Source organism: Myodes glareolus, chromosome 25 (assembly GCF_982192425.1).
Source record: "Myodes glareolus chromosome 25, mMyoGla1.1, whole genome shotgun sequence".
NCBI classification, from domain to species: Eukaryota; Metazoa; Chordata; class Mammalia; order Rodentia; family Cricetidae; genus Myodes; species Myodes glareolus.
The window spans coordinates 1,364,571-1,388,488 of NC_142050.1; the positions used below are offsets into that span (position 1 = coordinate 1,364,571).

The 23,918-nt window shown below is 39.7% G+C and overlaps 2 protein-coding genes across 5 annotated transcripts in view; one reads left to right on the top strand and one right to left on the bottom strand.

Annotated features, from left to right (window-relative positions):
• Rbm48 (RNA binding motif protein 48) overlaps positions 1-17,364 on the top strand; it is a 28,915-nt gene extending 11,551 nt beyond the window's left edge. Inside the window, exon 5 of one of the 3 annotated variants that reach the window (XM_048436598.3) lies at positions 6,859-17,364. In XM_048436598.3, the coding sequence (XP_048292555.3) occupies positions 6,859-6,990 (132 nt within the window). In that variant the 3' untranslated portion in view covers positions 6,991-17,364. Of the gene's footprint in view, positions 1-1,403; positions 5,732-6,858 lie in introns of those variants that run through there. The other 2 variants (XM_048436607.3, XM_048436612.3) reach the window with 2 other exon arrangements.
• On the bottom strand, positions 1,927-23,896 carry LOC125402096 (calaxin-like). Of its 2 annotated transcripts, XM_085683846.1 has the most exons (6): positions 22,886-23,896; positions 9,296-9,451; positions 8,043-8,147; positions 5,341-5,492; positions 3,909-4,013; positions 1,927-2,032 (listed from the first exon to the last, which is right to left on the bottom strand). In XM_085683846.1, exons 1-6 carry the CDS (start codon positions 22,941-22,943, stop codon positions 1,976-1,978), a joined length of 633 nt encoding a protein of 210 aa, XP_085539972.1. In that variant the 5' UTR covers positions 22,944-23,896; the 3' UTR covers positions 1,927-1,975. The 2 variants fall into 2 exon arrangements, with proteins under 2 accessions (XP_085539972.1, XP_085539971.2); XM_085683845.2 differs by having other exon boundaries at positions 1,927-4,013.
• Positions 23,897-23,918: the final 22 nt, after the last annotated feature.

Here is a 23,918-nt window from a genome sequence, read left to right on the forward strand (position 1 = left end):
TGATATTAAAGGAAATTCTGTGCCTTCCTCTAATATGTACCGAGATAAACATGTAATTTCTGTTCTTGAGTCTCTGTGCTGTATTTCCTATGTGGGAACCTTCCTGGAAATTCCAGGAGTAAAACTAGCTTTGTTGTGGTTATATGATTTTAATGTGGTCTTCAATTTGCAATAATCTATTTATTTATTATGTATACAGTGTTCTGACTGCATGTATGGCCGCAGGCCATAAGAGGGCACCAAATCTCATTACAGATGGTTGTGAGCCACCATGTGGTTGTTGGAAATTGAACTCGGGACCTCTGGAAGAGCAGGCAGTAGTACTATAAACCACTCTGCCATCTCTCCAGCCCCTGACAATTTGCAGTAATTTTATTGAAAACTTTTTACTTTTATGTTGATCAGGGGAATTGGGCTATAGTTTTCTTGTTTGTTGGTTCCTGTATGACTTGTTATCAGGCTGATGCTGGCTTCATAGAATGCGTTAGATAATAATGTTCTGCTTTTTTAACTAGTTAGAGGAACATTGGTGTTAGTTCTTCTTTAAGGGTTAGTAGAATTCAAAAGTGAATCCATTGGTCTTGGACATTACTTTTCTAGAGACTTTTATTGATGCTTTAATCTTCTCGAGTTAATTTTAAAAGGTAATAATAGTAATCCCACCAAATGAGAATAAAGACCATTACCCAAATTCTTTTAGTTGAACTAAGCAAGCTTTGTTTTCTGTCAGACAGGGCTGTCTTCCTAAAGCAGGGTTGAGAAAATAGCATTGAATATAATTGAGTAGTGAGATTCATATAGAAAATAGCATTGAACATAATAGAGAGTAGAATTCATATAGTTCAAGAACTGCAAGGTGAGGGGGTTGTCAGGGTTCGAGGGTTTCCACAGGAATTTTAGTTATGTAGGAATTTGGCAGAACATCTCAAAATTATTGAGCAAAACATTTCACAAGATACAGGTCAAGGAATAAGGTCTGGAACATGTCAAATTCCAGAATATGGGTAAAGACATGGTCAAATACAAGTTTTACAGAAAACAGGAATGAACCTATTTTGACTTTGTAACAAGGTAGCTTCTAATCTTAAGAAGGTTCAAGCTGGTCCATGAATATATTGCCTAGGAATTTATCCATTTCTTTGGACTTTCCAGGTTTTTGAAATATGTTTTCAAAGAATTCCCAAATGATTTTCTGAATTTCAATGGAATCTGTTAAAACCTTCCTGTTTTTTTTGTTTTATTTTGTTTTGTTGGTTGATTGATTAGTTTGTTTTGGCGTGTTTATACTCTCTCCCTTCCCTCCACTCTTAGTTGTTACTCTTACATTTGTAAGGAAATAAGTCTTAAATTGGTTGTTCCTGTGTATTGTTCTTTTAGCCTACATTTTACTTATTTCTGTCCAGGTTTTACTATCTGTTGCTGTCTGCTGCTGAGTGATTTTTCTTCTTAAACCAGGTGATTTCATCTGTGCCAAAGACTCCAGAGGACAAATTGGAAGATATGTATACCCACCCACGAAAACAAAGAAGAAGAATATAGCTTGCCAACAAGTTAATCTATCTTCTCTTTCTTTTTTCTTTTTGAGTCAGGGTCTCACTGGGTAGCTGTTGCTGGCTGGAACTCTCTGTGTAGACCAGGTTGACCTTGGGCCAACTGTGTGTTGGGATTAAAGGTGTGTACTAACACACCAAGCTAAATTGATATTTTCTGGAGAGATCCTTTTGTTTTCTGTTTGTTTTTTATGTTTATCATTTTAATGATTTACAATAGCTTACTACTGGTGTTTTAAAGTAAGCTAATTTTTCTGTGTTTCTTTTAAACTGTTTGCAGATGTGTACATCCTCTTTGGATCCACACTCAGGGTAGCAGAAACTGGATTAGTTTTATGTTACAGTATTTACATTGTTTGAAATAAATATAGCAATCTCTAATGCAACCAGATCTGACTTTAATGCAGGTATTGAGAAATTTGTGTTCAAAAACTAGTAGTCAGGTTGTTTCTGAATAACAGAGCTTCAAAATGAAGGCAGTTCTGTAAAGCAAAAATGCCGATACAATGTTAGAGCAGAGTTGGTATTAGAGATCTAGAAATATACATGCTATTGTAGCTTCTAAGAATAATTTACATGAATTATGGTAATCTAAGAATGAATTAACTTTGGAAAGTGTGGGTCTCTACCCTGTCAGCACATCTGTACTCTGTCCTATGTCAGTGGACCATGTAGTTTTGTACAGACTGTTTCCATCTTCTTTCTGGGAAAGTAAACTAAGAAGGCACCGTGTGCTCTATGCATGCGGTTCTTGTCCCTAAGGACCTTCTTCAGTGAGTTGTGGCTGACCGTGTCATAAGAATAAGGTTTACTTCAGTTGCCGTGGGGTGCTATCAGCTCTGCCAATATGGCTTTTCAATGCTGGATGATGCTTCAGGAAATTGCCAACAAGGGATTAGGTTCTCCATTCACAAGAGGTGGTTATATAGATTGCTGTGCTGGAATCTCAGGTAAAAAGTATATTAACAACCTAAACACAGAGCTGGAAAGAACAAATGATATCTGAATCAGGCTACTTATGTTTCTGTACCTCAGGACCCTGGTAAAGGCAGTGTGCAACCATGAGGGGAGGAGGAATGAGAAATTCTTCATTGGTGCCGAATTGCATCTTCACAGCAGGAAAAGGTTTTGGAGAGTGGGTTGTACTGCTAAAAATGGTTAAGATAATTTTCCATGTAGTTTAGTGTGTGGCAGTCCAGAAACTTCACTTCTGGCCTTCATGGGAGGAGCTGTTATGTGGGTTCTCTGTTCATAAGTGCATTCCTGATCTGTTCTGTGAGTGTGAGAAGAATGTTTGGTTATCCACTTCATACACAGTAGTGGCCATGATAGGAAAGGAATAGGCATGTGCCTTGTCAAGCAGGGAATGAGGAAGAGGAAGGGGCAGGAGTCATCTTCAAGATTACTTCACAACAGTTGACTTTCTGCTGGCTGCTCAATCCTAAATGGTATCCCTAGTCCTGTCCATTTTTGCTTAGCTATGTTCATTCATCAGTCGCTCTCCCTTCCTTTCCATGCCCCTTTACATGGCACATGCTTATTCCTTTCTTCTTTGTGTGGCCAAAGAGGTAGCAAGTTAAATCCAAGTCTGTTAACTATAATTACTGAAATAGTAATGTCTTTAGCCCCAAACTGGAATGAGGCTGATGGCTTTGTGATTGTAATGGGTTGAAGCTACAAAGGGGAGAGACTATCATGTATTATTTTCTAGTCCTTTAGATGTTTCCTTAACTTAACAGGAAAATGGCACAGTTTGTAAAGGCACTTGCTTAGAAACCTAACTACCTGAGTTCAATTCTCTGGGACCCATATGGCTGCAGGAAAGAATAGGTTCCTACAAATTGTCTTCTGGCTGCCACACAAGCATTGTGGCGTGACCTAGATTGGGTTACTATTGTTGCAATGAAGCACCATGATCAAAAGCAAGTTGGGGAGGAAAGGGTTTATTTTATTTGGCTTATACCTCCACTGTTGTCCATCATTGAAGGAAATGAGAACAGGAACTCAAAACAAAGTAGTAGCTCCTGGAGGCAGGAGCTGGTGCAGAGGCCGTGGAGAAGTGCTGGTTACCAGCTTGTTTCTTATGGCTTGCCCAGCCTGCTTTCTTATAAAATTCAAGACCATCAGCCCAGGGATAACAACCCCTCACAATGGACTGAGCCAAACCCCATCAATCACTAATGGAGGCATTTTCTCAGGTAACTCTTTGAGATGATTCTAGGTTGTGTCAAGTTGGCATAAAACTGGCCAGCGCATGGCATGCATACCTTACACACACACACACACACACACACACATGTTATATAATTTTAATGAAAATTTTCTCTTATCTACTTTAAGTATAGTATTTGTAACTACCTTTGCATCTGGTAGACATGGTCCAAAGGCCTCCAACAAAAGCCTGTCTTGTTTTACTGCTTTTTCAAAGTCTGCAAAAGAGATCTTGCCATCATTGTCATGATCCTAGAGAGAAAGATGATTTCATGATAAATGATCAAAGTCTTCTTTAATTTTGCCATAGAAAACTAATTATCTAGACTGTCCTGTAAAACTATTATGTTCCTACTGCTGAAGACATTATTTACACAAATCTATGGGTATTTTTTAATAGAAGTCACTGATTTATTCTTCTGACCCAAGTCTTCTTAGCTATACACAGTGCAGCCCTGTCAGTGACACACTGGAAGAACTATATTATTCTACTGCTCCTTTTGCAGTTATACAAGTATAATGTGGCTCAGATATTTCAGCACAATTTTACTTCTCAAAAGGCTTTATTTGGGAGCTCATTAGGTAGAAAGGTCAGCCGTTAAGGGCAAGGCAAATGGAGTTATCACAGTGACTGTCCAGACTGGGCTAGATTCATGGAATGGAGGCTCCAGGCTCCTTCTAGGTGTGGGGAGCCTGTAAAGTTCTGTCCACTTGAATCACAGTAGAAAGCAGGGGTGTAAGTCAGCAAAGTGTTCTGGACAAGGCTAATGAGAGATTACATATATTGTGCAGAATCCAGGACAGGGGAACTGTCTGTGAATTATGAATGCCTTAAGCTGCTGCTTCAGATTGAATTGGATAGGATGTCCTTGAGTTTTCATTTTTGTACATAACTAGAATCTGATCTAGAAATAAGTGTGAGTGGCCATGAGAAAAATGCACATTTTATAAACATTTCCTTTTCAGAAAGGGACTTGGGATGTCCTGTGCGTGATTCTTCAGCATCTGCGCTCAGCCTGAGCAGCCGCTAGTGTTCACCAGAGCGTGTTCTACAGATGTAGATGCCTCATCGTTCTCCCCGTCTGTGTCTGTCTTTCCCTGTCGCCCTCTCTTTCTCTACCCCCACCCCGTGTGTGTGTGTGATAAAACGAATTAATACTATAGAGAACCCTGAAAGGCCTGCTATGTAATAAGCACTCTGTAAGGATCAAATATTGTGGTTATTTTGCTAAAATGAGGGTTTGGATAAATTGAAAGAATGAAATCATGAAGACACAAAGCACAAAATTTTACATCTGTTGAATCTAGCTTCCTCCCAAATTAATAAGGTTTTACTGGTAGTAATATTTTAAAATAATTAAACTAACATTTATTTTGCATAATGATTATGTAATCACCAAACCATTCCATATGTACCGAGCACCTTTCTTTCAGTGAGACAGATCAGAAAAGCAAATAAAATGCAAGTGAGAACTGTCCATGGGGAAGTGACTCACTGTGGAGGAACAGCCATTGCTCACTCCCTGCCTGTGCAGCAACTACTCGCTTGAATGCAGTGCATCGCCATGCCCATGCTTACCATTTTCTTCAGGCTTATATCCACCAACTCCCTTATTCCTTCATCATTTTCTTCTTCGGGGGACTGCTGGGAGAGACTATTCTTCAACATGTCAAAAATCTTTTCCCGGGAAATATAACCATCTCCAGTTAAATAATAAACTTCAAAACAGACTTTATAAAACATAGAAATCAAAAATTGAACCAATAAGATATCATTAGTTATTTTAGTATAAGATAATAAATGATACAAATACAATTACTGATTTGATCCACTATATGGCAGAGGTTTTATAATAAAGTGCTTCTTATTAAATTTCTTTCCACAGGATTAAATACCCCGTTAGAGGTTCCTGGATTTGGGGTTTGAAAGTATATCAAGCTGCAATAAATGAGGTGGATTTTTTAACCAACTTTTGTTTGTATGTTTATATATGTGTGTGTAGCGTGTTTGTATTCTCTGCATATAGACTATAAAAATTAAGCACACACTTTACTTCATCCTCACAAAAGGATCTCCCCTCCCCCAGATAGTGAATGTGTTCATCTCCTTGCATCTGCCCATCTACCTCATCTGCAAGCTTCCCTCCTGAGAGGGACTTCCATGCTTTCTATATCATGTCCTGGGGATGTAGCAGTGAAGTAGCTTTCTTGGAGTTTAGTAGTGTAGCTGAATGTTTCAGCAAAAACCAGGAAGAAAATCGAGTGTCAGATGAGATGGGTATCTATTAGAATTTCTCCAGTCCGCATACAAGTTTAAGAAGAAACCTACTGTAGAAAACAGTGTTCCCCAAATGAGCCTCTCCTAAAATGTGTCAGAAGCATTTGAGGAAGTGGATTAGAAAAGACAGATCATCTTCGGAGCTATTTAATCATGTGCCACAGGTACGATACAGCTTCTCGCTTCTCACTTCTCAGTGAGACTTGTGTAAGAACCCTGGAAAGTTGGAGGAGCTGAATTGGAGTGAGGGATGGTTAGAGTGCTTGTTTTAAAGTGTGTGAGGCCCTGGATTCAGTCCCCAGCACTATTTTGCACTCCCAGACACTACAGAGTGGGAACTACCTCATGGAATAGTGAATGTGAGGAGAACTACAAGGGGCACAGAACTACTGAATGGCAGAGAAGTTTTTTTATTCAAAATACTGCTCTAAAGTGTTAATGTATTTTTGGCTTAGAAATATGTTTATTAGAAAATTTATGTGTATGTGTCTATGTGAGTGTGTCCTGGGTGTGTGCAGGTGCCTGCCAGAGGCCAGAAGAGGGTATTGAATCCTCTGGAGTTAGACTAAAGATTAGAGACAGTAGTGAGCCAGCCAGCATGGGTGCTAGGAATCAACCTTGGGTCCTCTGGGAAAGCAGCCAGCACTGTTCCCTCTGTCCTTCAGGCATCTTCTCTTCAATTCAAGTGGAAGAACAAAAAGATACACAAATTTGCTCAATTACAAAGAACTCTATAGTCTTTTCTTAAGCAAATGGACATGGTAAGCAGTTTGTTTCTCTGAAAACTGGTATCTAAATTAGTTTTTATTCTGTTTCCAGAATTCATCCAAGGGAATCCTGACAGCAGGAATAAAGCATAGGACATGGACATTACCCTGGGGGGGTAGACCAGAGCTGTTGCTGCGCAGAGCTGCGGATCGGCACACTTCCCAGTGCCCAGCGTTCCTTTGATTTAGAATCATCTTTGGTCTGCTCTCACTTTCCTCTCCTCAGTCATGAAGACCAGAGGGATATTAGTGTTGTTAGGTTGTTAGGGCATGTTGAGTTTCATCCTCATATAGTTGAACACACACCGTCTTCAGTGAAAAGCCAACAAATGACACCCAAACAACCCATGTGTACATTCCAGGCCTGTTTTCTGCTGAGCTCACAGGCTCAGAAACCTTAGTCTTGTCAGTGGACCCTCAGTGGCTGTTCTTAACTGGACTGTAACAGTGGCGACAGCTGAGCATGACAGACTCAGTAAAGGCAATGGGTCACAACTGGGTCTCCCAATTTCTCTTTTGTGGGTTTTCTTTTACTTTTTTACTTTTTTTTTACATTTATGCATGCATGCATTTATGCTCATAGAGGTCAGCAAACAACTTTCAGGAATTGGTTCTTTCCTACTGTGTGTTCTGGAATTTTGTTCAGGTTGACAGGTGGCAAGCGCCCCCACCTGACGAACCATCTCATGAGGCATTTTCTCAAGGTTGTTGTAGAGAACACTGATTTCATCTGTTTGGTTATATAAGCATTCACCTGTGAACAATCATTCCTGGAAGAAGCTCCATCTACTAAGGTTGACTAATGAGAACTCCAGCAATTTTGGAATATTTGGAGTCTAGAGCCTAATTACCTTTGACTATCTTTAGCTACTTTAAATGGCCATTTATTTTCTCCTCTGAATGTGATCTGACATCCTGGTGGATATTCCTTTGGAATGTTTCTACCAGCTCAGAAGCTAAGAATGTCACCAGTGAGGCCTGTAACAAGTTCCCTGCTGTGCTGTGACCACCTACCCAATGCTGCCATCAATTTTAAAAGTGTTTGATCTATGACTTTGTGGTCACAAATATGCAAATTGGGTAAACCTGAATCTGTGTTCCCAGCTGTGGTCACTCTAGTTAACCAGCTCCAGAAAAATGCTCTCTTGTCCCTTTTAGGGTGACGGCTCTGTCACTGCACGAACACACTAAACACAGGATTGATGTCATAGCACTAAGTTAGTATTTGTTTCTTACATTTCATCTTTTCTTCAAAAGTTCCTCGGAGAAACACTGACAGTCCTTTAACCCACTCCTGTACATTTATATAGTTATCACTGTCTTTGTCAAATACATGGAACACTGAAAAGGAAAAGGAGTGTGTAAGTGTATTGTAATTGTTTTATAAGACACACACACACACACACACATACCCATTTATGTAGAAAACTTTAATTACAAATCAAGGGGGAACTGTTTTGGTGTTAGCTTTTGAAAGAATCAAAATTATTGGTAATGTGGATTTTTTTCTTTATTTCTAGAGCAGAATAGTCATTCCACACAATGAGCAATAATGATCTTCATTTGTGGTGTTTCATGTAGTTGCTAAAGCCAAAAAAATCTAGAGCTAATTAGCAACAGTTTAATGATCAAAAATAAAAAGCGGTATGAAATCTGTTGTAGTTTCCACGCCTCAAACTAAATTATTAATGTTAAACATTTTTAAGTTCTTATGTATTTCTCATTTGTGTGTGTGTGTGCGTGCGCGCATGCACACACATGTGAGTGCATGAACATGTACCATGGCCTTGTGTGGAGGTCAAAGCCTTGTGGAACTGTCTCTCATCCATTTTAGGTTGGTTCTGGGGGACTGCAACTCAGGAAGCCAGACTTGCTGACCTATCTTGCCAATCCAATTTTTAAAGTTATCAATGAAACTTTAGTATTCTATAGAAAAACATTCAAATGTTATTTGATCTTTGGAGATGAAGGGTATATTGATGATTTTGTTTGTGGCAATGGTTTCACGGATATGCATGTGTCAAATCTTATACAAAATGTATATTTTAATGATTTACTACAGAACTTAACTAGATATACCAATCACTTTCATGTTTTAAACATTGACTTTAAATATTTCCAATATAAAATGTCATTTTTTGCACTGACACATTTCTATGAAGGAAAAAAGCCAATTAATGATTTACACATTGGTGACCTGGACTTTCATGATTCACTTCTGTGGCTTGTACTTTCATGATTAAAAGCCCTCAGACTCTTTAGTTCAGTGGTGGTGATTTCTCAAAACTTCCCTGCTATGAGCTACAAAATTTGGCGTGGGTTTGTATTGAAAGCCATCCTCACGTTCCCTCTGGCTACTGTGTGCAGCACTCTCCTGCCAGGATTATTCCTTTCTAGTTTGGTACTGAGAGAAAGTCCAGTCTTGTGGAACGACATTCGGGTGGGTTCAGTTTTGGGTTGGTTCATTTCAATTTGTTGTGACTCCTTACCCCTATTCATCAATGTATCATCAGTCATTCCAAATATGTTGTGTAGGATCCCCCGAAACGTGTTGCAGTCTAGTCTGGCATCAGCAAGCTTTCCACTGGGTCTTTCTGCCAAACTACAGAAAAGGCGTATGAGACATTGAACCTCACTTTTCTTGACTGTAAAATAAGACAAAAAGGATGCAGAGTTAATCACTGAGTAATTCAATGCAGTCACAGCTAGTTGGCTCTTATGATACCAATAGGTATGTGAATTTGTTACTGAGTAGTTCGTAGTGTTTTGCTTCTACCAGATCTGCAGGCTTCAAAACGGAAATTTGTAAAAGTAACACATGTAGCTCTCGTTCCAGACTTAGAAAGTGATGTTTAGGCATGCACAGGTGATGTACAGTCAGGACAGAAACCAGGCGTTAGGCCTGGGGGTGGGGATAAGACTTAAAGCATCTGGACTCTGTTTCCATTTCTTTATTAAAGTTGATTTATTTTGGTTTTATGTGTATGGGTGTCTTCTCAGCATGTATATCTGTACCACATGTGTGCACTGCCCTTGGAGGCTAGAAGAGGGCATTGGATCCTCAGGAACTGGAGTTGCAGATGGTTGTAAGCCAGTATGTGAAATGAGCCTGGGTCCTCTGCAAGAGCAGCAAATGCTCTTAAACATCAACCATCTCTCTAACCCCCGTTTCTATTTCTTATTTTAAACTGGTAACTTAACGACTCCTTGGTCCTTCTCTAGTAACAGCTGAGTGTCGTCCCGGGTGATGTCAAAGTCTTCAATCTCTTGAATGTCTGATTCTGTGACTTGAGGGGACTGAAGTGGAAAGTGACAGCTGGTTGTCATTTTTGTTTTCCTTTGCTTTTTCTTGATTCTTTCCTTGTTTGTCAAGGAAGGTGAGGAGAAAGAAATAACTAGTTCTTTGTAAATACTCAGTTTACAACATGCGGGACTTTCTATAGTTTGAAGAATGTGGTAGTTCTTAGGGTAGTGTCTGAAAATCTAGACAGTAAGCAATTTCAAAGGTGCCTAATAACATTTATTTTATGGACCAAATTAAGATATCTTGCTTCTTAATGGAAGCATACTATACCAGTGCAGCCCTGAAATAGGATGTAATGGTTATTTTTATTCATTGCCTAAGTCTTAAGGGACACCGATTGTAGCGGGCGTGGTCGATCGATAATTAAAAATCAGCCAGACTAGCTTAGTACAAAAGATACAGCTTTAATTAACAGAAGGAAAATTTACACCAGAGTCCCAAAGGTTCATCAGGAACGCAGGGGCCAAGAGAGAGCAAGTGGGGGGGAAGCGTACCCGCCAGGTTTATAGGTAAACTTTTGCCTTAGGGCAACACGCCCCACGGACAGAATGTGATTAGCTGAACTCCCCTATCATCTTCCCCTTTTGTCTAAAATAAGACAGAACAAAACCAAATACAACTATATACAATAGAAACAAATAATAAATATAAAATTACAAACAACAATATTAAGCAAGAAACATATAACAAGAGTTTTACTAAACATTCTATTTCAAGGAGTCTAAGTAATGTAGAGGGTAACTACAACTATCTAATCTTCAACTCCATCAAAGATCTGAGAAGGGAAATAATTTTACTGAAGCAGCCCGGAAGTACAAGCGGGAAACTTCCAAAATGTGCAACAAATGGAAGAGACAACTGATTACCTGGGCAATCACCCAAAGTCTCGTTTGCAGTGTTGAGTCAACCAACTTTGGCTAAGGCCTGATGTAACTGACCTGCCATTTTCAAAAGCAAGGAACCTTTTAGAACTCTCTTACCCTGTCTTGGCAAGATAAGACAATCCTGTTTTTAATCCATTTACGGATATTCTGTAATTCTGTCAGTGGTCAAGGTATGGGCTTTTTCTTTGCCCAAAGGCCAGTTCTGCCAGGAAGAAGACAAGCTCCAAGTGGAGTGTCTTTGGTACTCAACGTTCTCTCGGGAGTAGAGCGGTGATGCCAGGAGTAATTGTGTCTCATTAGTACGGAACTCTAGATGAGATTAAAGGCCATTTTCTACAGCTCTTTGAAGAGGTTGAAGATTATACTATCTATACTAACTACGATCTCTATGCACCTAAATAACCTGATTAGCCTAAATATAAGTATGACAAACATATATGACTATTGATTTATATCTGTCTAACTTGAAGACTAAGAGAATAAACAACTGTGCAATGAATGAGGACAATGACCTCCAAATGTAAACAATGTATATCATTACATAGACAATATCTTAATCAGAGGTAGAAATGTAAATATATGTGTATATATATATATCAATACAAATAGAAGTAGAAGCATACTCACATACAATGTTCAATATATCAATGTACAAGAATCAACACCAATATAATTTTCTAAAAACAGTAACTCACAAATACCAATATATTATTATCTCATCACCAAACAATCCCCTTTTTCGTTCAAAATTAATGATCTACACCCTTGAGCCTGTAAAATATCTCCCCCATCCCCTCATCCCTATATCAATTATAACCAACCCCTAAATGATGTCCCTAGATCTGAGGGCAAACTCTACTGGTAGAGGGGACGTCATCCTCTAAAATTGCTTCCAGCTGTCATGGGGATGACGTTTTTCTTAGGGGATCCTGTGAAAATAAATGATGGTAAAATTCCAATATTAACATTTGGTGTGAGAAAGTTGCAAATAGTCTCTGAGTGTTTTGAAGAGGTCTGGCCAAAGTGTTGTCAAAAATTGTGCAGCATTCGGAACTGTCTTGTGCAGCTGGTACCAAAAAACAGGTCTAAAAGTAGCGCTATCAACATTATGACATCATAGAAACCAGGTGGAGTTGATTTTGTGGGGCCCCATCTTCATCCTAGTAACTTTAAAGATTACTGCAGGAAAATTTATTGTTTGTTATGGGAAAGTTAAACATTATCTATGAAGACATATACAGACATATATATTAATAAAGACAAACAGATGTGGGGAAAGGCCAAGAAAATTTATAAACTATTATTATTCTGTCCCATATCTTGGCTCTTGACATGAGACAGAAACTCTGGAATATCTCTTATCAACAGGCTTGGAAATGAAGAGGGACTGAGCCATAGTCCAACTCCAAAACCAGCTCTACATATTTATAAATAAATGCACATTAGTACATATTAAAAAAAACAGTAATACTTACCTAAACTATTTGGTTTTATTGCTGATCCTCTTTAGGTTGTAGATGGTTTCTATCCACTAGTATTCAAATATCCAGGGTTCCTTGAATTCTTTGAAAATGAGTGTTTTCCTGTGGAGATAAGAAGAGAACCCTGCCCCCAACCTATATATTTTTCTTACCTTTGCTGTGATTATTACCCTTGTGAATGAGTTGTTATTTATCTCTTCCAAGAGGCTTCTCCTCTTCAAACCGAACCTTTATTAGTTTTGATGCTATCCACAATTTTTCTTCTCCTGTGGAATCAAGAGCAAAACCCCTTCCCCAACGCAGCACATCTCCTGGCTTCCATTGTGAGGTCAGCACATCCTTGAAATAAATTGCTTGATTTAATTCAGCAGACTTTTTCATTATCCAATGTCTTTCTGCGGCCATTGTCCCCTTCTCATTAGCGTTGAGAAAATTCAAGGTTAATAAAGCATTATGTAACCTATTTCTGGGGGTATTTTCCACCCCTTTTTGTTTGTTCAACATATCTTTTATAGTTCGATTTGATCTTTCTATAACTGCTTGACCTGTCAGATTGTAATAAGCAAAAAACTGTTTCATTTTCCTAGAAACATAAGCTGGACCATTATCCATCTTTATTTGTGTAGGTATACCCATGATGGCAATAACTTCTAATAAATAAGTGATTACTGAATCAGCTTTCTCTGAGCTTAAAGCAGTTGCCCATTGGAAACCTGAATACGTGTCAATGTTGTGATATACATATCTTAATTTGCCAAATTCTGCAAAGTGGAACACATTCATCTGCCAGATTTCATTCCTTTGAGTACCCTTTGGATTAGTCCCTGCAGGCAGTGGTGTTTGGTTATAGAAAGAGCAAGTAGGGCATTTCTTTATAATCTCCTTAGCTTGTTGCCATGTAATAGAAAACTCTTTCTTCAAGCCTTTGCTATTGACATGATATTTTTTATGAAATTCAGATGCCTGCAGCACACTACCAATCAATAATTGATCAATATCTGCATTACCTTGTGCTAGAGGACCTGGCAGACCCGTATGGGATCAGATGTGTGTTATATACATAGGGCAAAACCTGTTCCTGATCATGTCTTGTACCTGGATAAACAATGAGGTCAGTTCTGTATCATCAGGTATAAATTCATCAGTTTCAATATGCAAGATAACTCTTTCTGCATATTGCGAGTCAGTAACTATATTATGAGGTTCTTTAAAATCCCTAAGCACCATAAGAATGGCATATAATTCTGCCTTCTGGACAGAATCATAAGGACTTTGTTTCACTTTACTCAATTCTTCTGATTTGTAACCTGCTTTCCCTGATTTATTAGCTTCAGTATAAAATGTACAGGCTCCGGATAATTCGACGAAGAATCCAAGAAGTTCTTTTGCTTTCTGGATAATTGTTTTTAATTTCTCCCAGAAAATTAGCACAAGCTCTTTGCCATGGTTCATTGTCTTCCCACAACGTTTTTTTTATCTCATCAGCAGTGAAAGGCACTATAATTTCTGCTGGGTCTATGTCTGCTAATTGACGAAGTCTCAATTTTCCTTTTATAATCAATTCAGAGACTTTTTCCACATAAAGTTTTTAATTTTTTACTTTGTTTTGTGTGACAAAAAGATCCATTTCAAGATAATATCATCTCTTTGCATCAAGATTCCTGTAGGAAAAATTCTGGAAGGCAATATGACGAGAATACAACTAAGCTTTGGATTTACCCTGTCCACATGAGCCTCCTGTAATTTTTCTTCAACCATTGTCAGTTCTTTTTCTGCTTCAGCTGTTAATTCTCTGGGACTGTTTAAATCTTTATCACCATCCAAGGTATTGTTTAAATGAATTATTAGATCAGGTGTTGTCCCAACAGCCGGTCGTAGGCCGGAGATGTCTCCTAATAATCTTTGAAAGTCATTAAGAGTTCATAACCAGTCTCTCCTGATTTGTGCCTTTTGTGTCTTAATTTTTTGTAAACCTATTTTATAACCTACATAATTAACAGAATCTCCTCTCTGATTTTTTCAGGAGCAATTTGCAATCCCCATTTAGGTAACACTATCTTTACTTTTTCAAACAGCCTTTCTAAGGTATCTATGTTTTGATCAGACAACAAGATATCATCCATGTAGTGGACAGCTCCTCTTAAACCAGTTATGAAGTGTTAAATAAAGTATTATAAATCACAAACCAAAGGATTATCAACTAGGGAAGGTGCTGTGCTGCAGGACAATGGTATTACCCTGTCAACATTTGTTTTTTTGTACTTGGTTAATAAGATGCTGATAGGCTGGTAGCCAGGCAGGAAGTAGAGGTGGGGCAATGAGAACAGGCGAATTCTGGGAAGAGGATTCTGCAGTCTGCAGTCCTGACCCAGCCACAGAGGAAGCAAGATGTGACTGCCTCGTCGAAAAAGGTATCAAGCCATGTGGCTATCTCAGACAAGAATTATGGGCTAATGTAAGTTATAAGAATTCATAAATAAAAAGCCTGAGCTAATGGGCCAATCAGTTTATAACTAATGTAGACCTCTGTGTGATTCTTTGGGACTGAATGACTGCAGGTCTAGGCAGGACAGAAAACCTCAGTCAACAAACAGTGCTGAGAAATGAGATATTCAAAGTGGCGGTGTCATTGGAGCAGGGTCTTGAAGGAGCAGGCACTCACTTAGGAGACAATTTGAAGACTCAGGGTTTTTCTTGTTTGGTTGGTTGTTGGTTTTTGAAGACAGGGTTTCTCTGTAACAGCTCTAACTGTCCTGAAACTATTTCCTTAGACCAGGCTGACCTCAAACTCAAGAGATCAGCCTGCCTCTACTGCCTGAGTGAGTGTGCTGCCACCGCCCAGCTGACTCAGGGCTTTTAGTTCTAAGAGCAGCAGAGGGTCCATGGGGCATGTTGGTAGATGTTTTTTGTTGTTGTTTTTAAAATCAGAAATGTTTACTTTTTGCTTATTTTTCTCATTTTTTTTAATTTGGGAATTTCACACAATGAACCCCACCGCACTTGTTTCCCAATCCTCCCAAGTCCACCCCCATCATTGTGCCCCCTGAAAAAGGAAAAAAATACACTAAATTCAATTTGTGCTCCCCATGTACTTATTGGAGGAGGATCAAACTCTCAGTGGCCAGCCCCTTAGGAGACAAGTCCTTCCCCACAAATCAGAAGCCACACAGTTCCGCTTCTCTGTCAGTTTCTAAGGGTTCTCTTCAATGGCTTCCTGTCTACTTTTTGGGGGTGTATGGAGTTCTCAGAACCCTTCAATGTCTCTCATTCTCAGCTGTGATTCTGCAGTCATCATCTACACCACAAAAGAAGCTTCCTTGCCCATAACAGCCAGTGGCAGCCTGGATCGTGAGCTTCTGGTATGGTTTCTGGAGACAGCATGGACCATGAACATCAACATGGGTTCAGGCAGCAACACAGACCATAGACCTCATTCAGCATGCTGCCTTCTGGCAGCAAGGACTACAGACATAAACGCAGCCTCCAGCCATGGTCCCTGGTGGGAGCACCGATGACACTCCTCACATGTTGGCAGATTTTACAGACAGTACAAAACTTCAAACAATTCTGGCTGATAACAAGACCTGTATTTAAGTTTTCAACCACTTTTATAAAACAGTCTTGAAATTATTCTTGAATGGAAAATCAGCGATTTGTATTTTGCTACCTTGTCACAATAGTGTATCCATCTTTTATTTTTATTTTTTTGATACAAAGTCTCACAGTGTAACCCGGGCTGGCCTGAAACTCTTGGTCTATGGCCCCAATTTCCCAAATGCTAGTGTTACAGGCATGTACTATTGTCTCCAGCTACATGTACAGTACATGACTTTGATTTTCCTTTGAGATATGAGGTCTAAGTAGCCACTCTTTAAACTAGTGAGACTTGACTGGAGTGGTGGTGGTGTGCGCCTTTTATCCCAGCACTCAGGAAGCAGAGGCAGGTGGATCTGAGTTCAAGGCAAACTGGGTATACAGAGTTTGTTCCAGGCCAGCTATGTCTACACAATGACACCTGTTTAAGACAAAGCAATGCAGTGAGATCTTTGTTACGGTTTCAGCTAATCACAGACAGTAAAAATACCAATTGTGATGTTGCCATTTCCTCTCACTCAAGTCCTGGAGAGAGGATCCTTCAAATCAACAAAGTAAATGAAAAGTAAATGAAGCAAAGTTCAGGCAGTTGAAATCTGAGAAAGCCCCTGAGATTTGTGCCAGCATCATGTAAGTGGTAACAAGTGCTGGGAAGGGGCTCTCCTGACTGAGCTGCCTACAAGTTGTACTCCAGGCATGCAACTTTTTCTTAAATTCTTTGACAGGTTCAAGCATGTATATAATGAATTTTAGTCCTTTTCACCTACTACTCTCATCTCCCCCATTGAAAACTTTTCAAGTCCTCTTCCCACTGTCATTTCTCTATGTGTCCCCCCAAAGTTCAATTAGGGCTACTTGCCTGGCCATGCGTGGGAGGTTGCTTACCTCCAGAGAGCAGTAGGCTATACCACTGAAGAAAGTGATATCCCTTCCCCCAGCCACAACTGTCTGCAATCCCTCAGGGGGCGGGGCCTCATGGGCCTTTCCCCTTCCCATGATGAAATGTTGATAGAACTCAGTCTTGACATGTGGGCAACCACAACTGCAGAGCTCATCAGTGTAACAGGAATGTCATGTCAAGGAAGACTTCATTTTCTAACACATCTCCCCATCCTCCGGCTCTTTATTCTTCCTGTCTCCCATGTTCTACAATGTTCCTTGAGCCTGGAATGGGTGATATAGATCCCCATTTGGGGATGAGCAATCAATCCATCAGCCTTTATTTCACCTCTTTGACCAGTTAGGAATCTCTGAGTTAACTGTTGTCTATTGTAATAAAGCTTTTCTGATGAAGACCAAGAGCAACACTAATTTTGTGCAAACACAAGTATTTAGAAAGTGGTTTAACCATGTCCTTTCAGCAAAGTGACAGCAATGGGTTCCCCTTTAGGTACTGTGATCTCCCTGCCACCAGCTCTTGATCAAGGGTACAGGCCTAACCCTGGATCAGGCCTTGACTGCAATTAGAAAATTGTTACCCCCAAAACATTCGTGCCACCACTGCACCAGTGGACACATCTTGTCAAGGTAGTTGTTATTGAAGCTCTTAGTGTTCACAGCTAGGTAAGAGTGTTGATAGCTTTCCTCTCCCAGAAGCCTCCAGTAGCACCCCAGCGGGAAGGAAGCATTCAGCTATTATAACTTGATTTCTAACTCCTCTTAGAAATCTCTAAGTCCAAAGTGTGTAGGATCTTCAGCAACAGAGTCTTATCAAGTTCTAACGGAAGGGCAATGACATATATTGTTCTTGGGACTCTCTAACCAACAACTTGGAGGGAAATATCCCACACTCAGCAATGCACTGAGATTTTGATAGATAACAAGGCCTCTGGGACAAGCACTAGGGGATGCAGGTCTCTGCCTCTCATGCTTACTGCCATGGTGTCCCCATCATGGTGGACTGTATATTTAAATCGTGAGCCAAGATAACCTCTTCATACACTTTTTTTGTTGGGTAATTGCCACAGAAGCACTATAGTAACATACAGGTTGGGTCATGTAGGAGATGCTGCTGCTGAGGGCAGTAACTACAGCTTCCAGTTTCTTCTGATGTGGGTTTACTATGAGTACATAGGATGGATTTTTTTTCATTTTTTTATTTTATTTTTTGCCTTGCGGTCATGACTCTCCTACTTTAGCCTTCCAAGAGCTGGGATGACAGGTGTGCCCTGCTACATCCAGCTGGAGTAAGCTTTAAACCATTTCATAATTGATCAGTTTGAACTTTTTTTTTTTTAAAGGTTTCAGATTTACCTAAGAGGTGCAAGGACAAGAAAAGTCCTCTTCCTATATCCTTTTCATGCAGTTTCTAATATCAACATCTTAATGAAAGGCTGCAATTCCATTTTAGCAAATTTTCCAGTAACGGCCTTTTAAGGGCCAGTTAAGTGTTACGGTCCAGTGGGTGTCTCCTTGGTTTTCCTGATCTGGATTCAATTTGTGAAGTCTTTCTCAACTATGACCACATGCTTCAGGGAATAATGCTAGAGATGAAGGGCTGACTGCTGCAACCAGGTACTTAGGTTAGTCAATCCAAGGCCACGTACCTGATATGATTTGCGTGTTCCTCCTGCTCTATGTTGAAATCCTTCCCTCTATTGTGGTAGTAATAAGCAGGGCCTTTCTGAAGGGATTATGTTTGGTGCCCCATCAAACAAGATGCCAGTAACCTATCAGCCAGAAAGCGGGCTGTTCACTCTCCTATAATTTAGAATTATCAGCATCCAGAACAATATACAGTAAGTTTCCAGGCTTACCTTGTATTATTCCTTTTTCTACCCCTGCCTAGAGAGTTCTACTTCTTTACTTGCAAAATCTGTGGAGTGATTGTAGCACAGCTTCTAACCCTCCCACCCAGAGCTTATTAGGAAACGTGTATGCCAACCATGTAATACTGGTATGTCATTTTGACTCACAAACGCCTAGAGGTGGCCCTGTTGTAAGTCTGAGCTAATTTTATTAAAAACTCATTAATACTAATAACCAAAGATTTGGAGCCAAAGGACAAATATTAAATGTTTCCCTCCCTTTGCCAGAAGTGGATCAGAGATGCAGTTCAGTGTCTGACTTTTGGCAAGGGGCCTGACAAAATACCTTAAGAGATAAACATGCAGGTTTCAAAACACAACTAAACAAAACTTGCATTCAAAAGTTGCTGCTGAACACAGCGATGTAAGCTGAGTATCATTAGCAGTGTCAAGAAGAATGGTAAAGTTCTCAAACATCTGCCACTTTAAAACAGAGCCCTTGTGAAGGCAGAGACTGATGCTGGAAACACTAAGGAATATGCTGGATGAGGGTCACTTCTAGATACTAAAAGACTAAACATTAAATGACTAGGAACAGTTGTAAAATTATTTACCTTACTATATCAAGATTGGAGTGCAGTTTGGATTTGGGGCCTCCTCTAAAGACATACTACATCTAGGTGGAAGTATATCCCTGATAGTGTGATCCTTTTATGATTTCCAAATTTTACCTTTTATCTTTGTAGTTCAGGCTGGCCTTGAACTTCTGACCCTCCTGTCTGTACTCCCTTAAGTGTTAGGAATATAGGTGTGAGCCACCACTTTGTTTATGTGGTGCCAGGGTCTGAACCGGGGTCCACATCCATGCTTAGCAGACACCCTAGGACACATTATCCTGACTCCACAATCTCCTATGCTTCAAATAAGAGATACACAGGCAGTCTACTACAGACAGCCCCATATACCATGATGCAGTCACCTCTTCTTTTCTGGTTTCTCGAGACAGGGGTTCTCTGTGTAGTTTGGAGTCTGTCTTCATACTCGTTCTATAGCCTAGGCTGGCCTCAAATTCTGAGACCCTTCTGCCTCTGCATTCCAAGAGCCGGAATTAAAGGTGTGCGCCACCACTGCCTGCCTTGTAATCACCTTTTCACAAATGAAATAGGTGACAAGATGTTAATCTGTTCTGAGATTAATATTCAATCTGTTAACCACACGAGAATGGAGTTTGCAGCCACAACACCACTATTCAAGAGGTAATTCCTGCCTGTGCCTAGTCTAAAATTAGACAATAATTACTTTGAAAAGGGATTAGAATGGCATCTTTAGTGCTACACTACCCAATAGTGTTCCCATCTGTGCTGTTCTACTTGGTAGTCATTATGCATAGGTGGACATTGAACAGTGGCTAGTGAGATGAAGAAAATGGAATTTTAAATGTAATCATTTACAGATAGTCATATATAGCCAGTGCCTACCTTTTTAGACAATGCAACTCTAGAAAGTAGTTCAAAGTTAATAGACATAACGTACATTAAGTGTACAAAATCAAAGCTTTCTAGATGGATCTTAAAAAAAAATGCCAACAGTTATGTTGTAAAGAATTTTCTTTGTGAGGTCACTACCTTTCTGAGGGTCTGAGCCACTTGGTGGCTGTTGACTATAAGAGAGCATTGGTCATATTATATAAATAATAAATTATAATGTCATAAATTTTAAAGATTCCCTCTAAGAAGTTCTAAACCAGCAGTTCTCATCCTGTGGATCGTGATTCCTTCAACCTCTATCTCCAAAACTATTCCCGGAATTTTCTACAATCCATACCAGTATTTGCTAGCTATGAAATAGCATGAGAAATAATTTTATGGTTGAGGGTCACAACATGAGGAACTGTATTAAAGTGTTGCAGCATTAGGGAGACTGAGAACCACTGGGCTAAACCAAAGCCCAGGAAACTTCTGTCATATGGGCCTAGGACGTTGTACACCAAGGAAAATAAAAACACAAGTTCTCCTAAAGAAGCCAAATTGCCCACGCCCGTTCTGTGAAAGCATGATGCAGAAGGCCACCAGAGCTGTCTGGGAGACCCGCAGAGCAGTGGGAAGACTCTGAATCTGTCACCATCAGAGAAGCCAGTGTGTGGCATGATAAAACTCACACCATTGTGAGCATCTCTCATGCCACTGGATTTGTTTATAATCCAAGTATAAAACAGGTAACTAGTTAGGACAGGATAGGACCCTTAGGGTACAGTTATGCTTAACCATTCAGTCTGAGGATTTTGAACACAAATGAAAATCAATGTCAAAACTTTTGAAAAAGGAAGAAATGCAGCAATTCATTCCTTTTTAAAAACAGTATACTTGCTGATCAATTATTGTAAATTTTCCTGTGGAACTGCTTTCAAGAATTAAACACATGGGTAGCAGACATATCTAAAATAATTTCATTAGGATGATGAATTTAGATTTTAAAAAAAATACAAAATTTCCTTTTCAATGTTATGAAGTACACTCCTTTTAAAAACAGTAAATGGACTATGGGAGACATCTGGGTTGGAAAAATGCTTGCTGAGTAGGACCTGTGTTTGAATCCCCAGCATCCATGGAAAGACCTGGTGGAAGCAGACAGCTGGTGAGTTCCAGGGTTAGTTAAGTCCATTTTAGCTAAATTTATAAAACTTTAAGGGTTACCTAAGAATTAAATGATAGAGGGTGGCAAAAGAGATCTGGAGAAGGGAAAGTTAAGTCAAGCTTAGAAAAGTCTTAATTAACATTGTGTCGATCCACCTGAAGTCCCAAGGAAGCGTTTGAGACTGGCTGAAGTTAAATAACGTCAATGCCTAAACTGAAAATGACCACCATTCAGGATTATTTGTAGTTCTGTCTGAGAAACAAACCCTCAGGAGTGCATCTCGATTTTCAGGGCAAAGATTAAGAAAACTGACCTATTAAACTGAGTATAGCAAGCACTGTAAAATGGAAAGCATCACACTCTATGTAGACCAGACTAGCTTTGAGCTCAGAGACACACCTGCCTCTGCCTCCTGAGTGCTGGGATTAAATGTAGACCTGTTGGTGAGCATTAAATTATCTTTAAAGTTTTTGGGTGGTCTATATGTGTATGTGTGTACACAATTATGCCACAATATGCGAGGGAGGTCACAACTTTGTGGATTTTTTCCTCCCCCTTTACATGGTTTTTGCAACCAAACTCTGGTTGTCAGGCATGCATCCCCCAGCATCAAGTTCCACTATCCATTGAGCCATGGTACCACTCCTACCCTACAGATTTGTTATTACTGTGTACAAACGTGTACACAGAGCACTTGGGAACTAGTTCTCTTCCCACTATCATTTTCAGGAACTGAACTCGGGCCGTCCAGCTTGCACCCACCTCACTGACTAAAATTATCGCATGGATTTCTATTAATCCCTGAAGTAAATCAATCTATAACTGAGTTTTGTACCAGAAACCACTGGAACTGGTCAAATTAATTGCTTGTAATTAAAAATTGTTATTGTGAACAGAATAAAATCTACGCTTGGTTGGTGGGTAATTCTTTTGTATTTACGTATTTTCAACACACTCTCCCCACATGCCCAAATGTGTCAGGACATCTGATGGCTTACATGTGTCTAAGTCCATGGTAATGGCTCATCTGCTTATCTACTTGAAAAGTAATTTGTTATTTTGTGTGTGGAATGTAGGTCAAAGACAGCTTTTTGGAGTCAGTTCTTATGGTCCCAGAGACCGAAAACCAGGCTCATGTCTTAACCTCCACTGCCTCAGGGTCCCACTATGTAGCCCTGGCTGGCCTGGAACATGCTCTAGACCACGCTGACCTCAGAGATCCACCTGCTTCTGCCTCCCAGAGTGCTGGGATTCAAGATATGTGGTACATATGCGGCTCTTATTTTTTTTAAATGACCAAATATTTAGAACTAGATTCTTAGTGTATGGTTACAGAGCACTCAATGGTGTCTAGGAAGTTTCCACCTAACCCACCGACCAACATCTGTCTCTCGGAATCGCGGTGTAGAGACAGTACTGAAGACTGAGTACTCACAGCTCTTGACAGTCTTACTGACAGACTCCACCAGCTTCTTCAGAGGCCTTTGCTCCATTTTAGAGTAGCTGCAGCACACTGCTTTCCCAAATAGTCTGCTTCTAAACTGACACTAACTCTACCACTCCAAAACAGAATGTGGCCATTGGCAACCTCCTAGCAACTAGACAGAATATTCTCAAGCATCTGGAAAGATGAAGAAATGGATGCTGCCAGTCAGTACATAAGCAGGGAAGTTGTTAAAGTTCTGTGTATCTGAAAACTGTAGCCACTTTGACATTTAACGTCATGTAAAATGGTATTTTCATTTATAGTTCCTCAGTGAAAATTTAAAACATTTTTCTCTCTATTTGAGCATATGACTAAAAATTATTACAAAGCCCTTCTTTAGATTACAATAATTTCCCAAGCTCCTTCAAAGGCTGTCACCTACTCCAAATCTGTACTTTGGGTAAAATTAAATTTGGACACTCTTAGAGCACTTGAAACAGTTAAGGGCAAAATGACTCCTAAGTGCCTAAAAAAGCTAGTGCTGGTATCAAGATATCAAACACTTCAGCAGACATTCATCACTTTCTGGCGGCTATCATTCTGTAAGAGATGTGCCATGTTTGTCAACTTGGTATAAAATCACCTCAGAAAGAAAAGGCAAGTTTTGGTGGAGAAAGGTATGTTATTAACTTATACATTATTGTAGTCATTGAATTAATATATAAGGGACAACACCCCACAAATATTCTTTTATCCTTCTCAGGAGAGTTGCTACGGTCACCACCAAACACCAAGGTGAGCCCTAGACACACCATTCTTCTAAATCACCTGCTTCCCACCTTCTCTGGTTCAACAAACAGCTGCTTCTTGCAGGCTATTACTGTAATATCTAGACAAACCCATAAACTGCCCCTGTACACTTAGGAAAAGTGACCAACAACTGGCCAAACAGGCTTGAACATCAATTCTGAAAAAAAAAAAAATTTGGAGGGGGTATCATATATCCCTCAAATTTTTTGATACCCCATAGTAGGAAATAAAT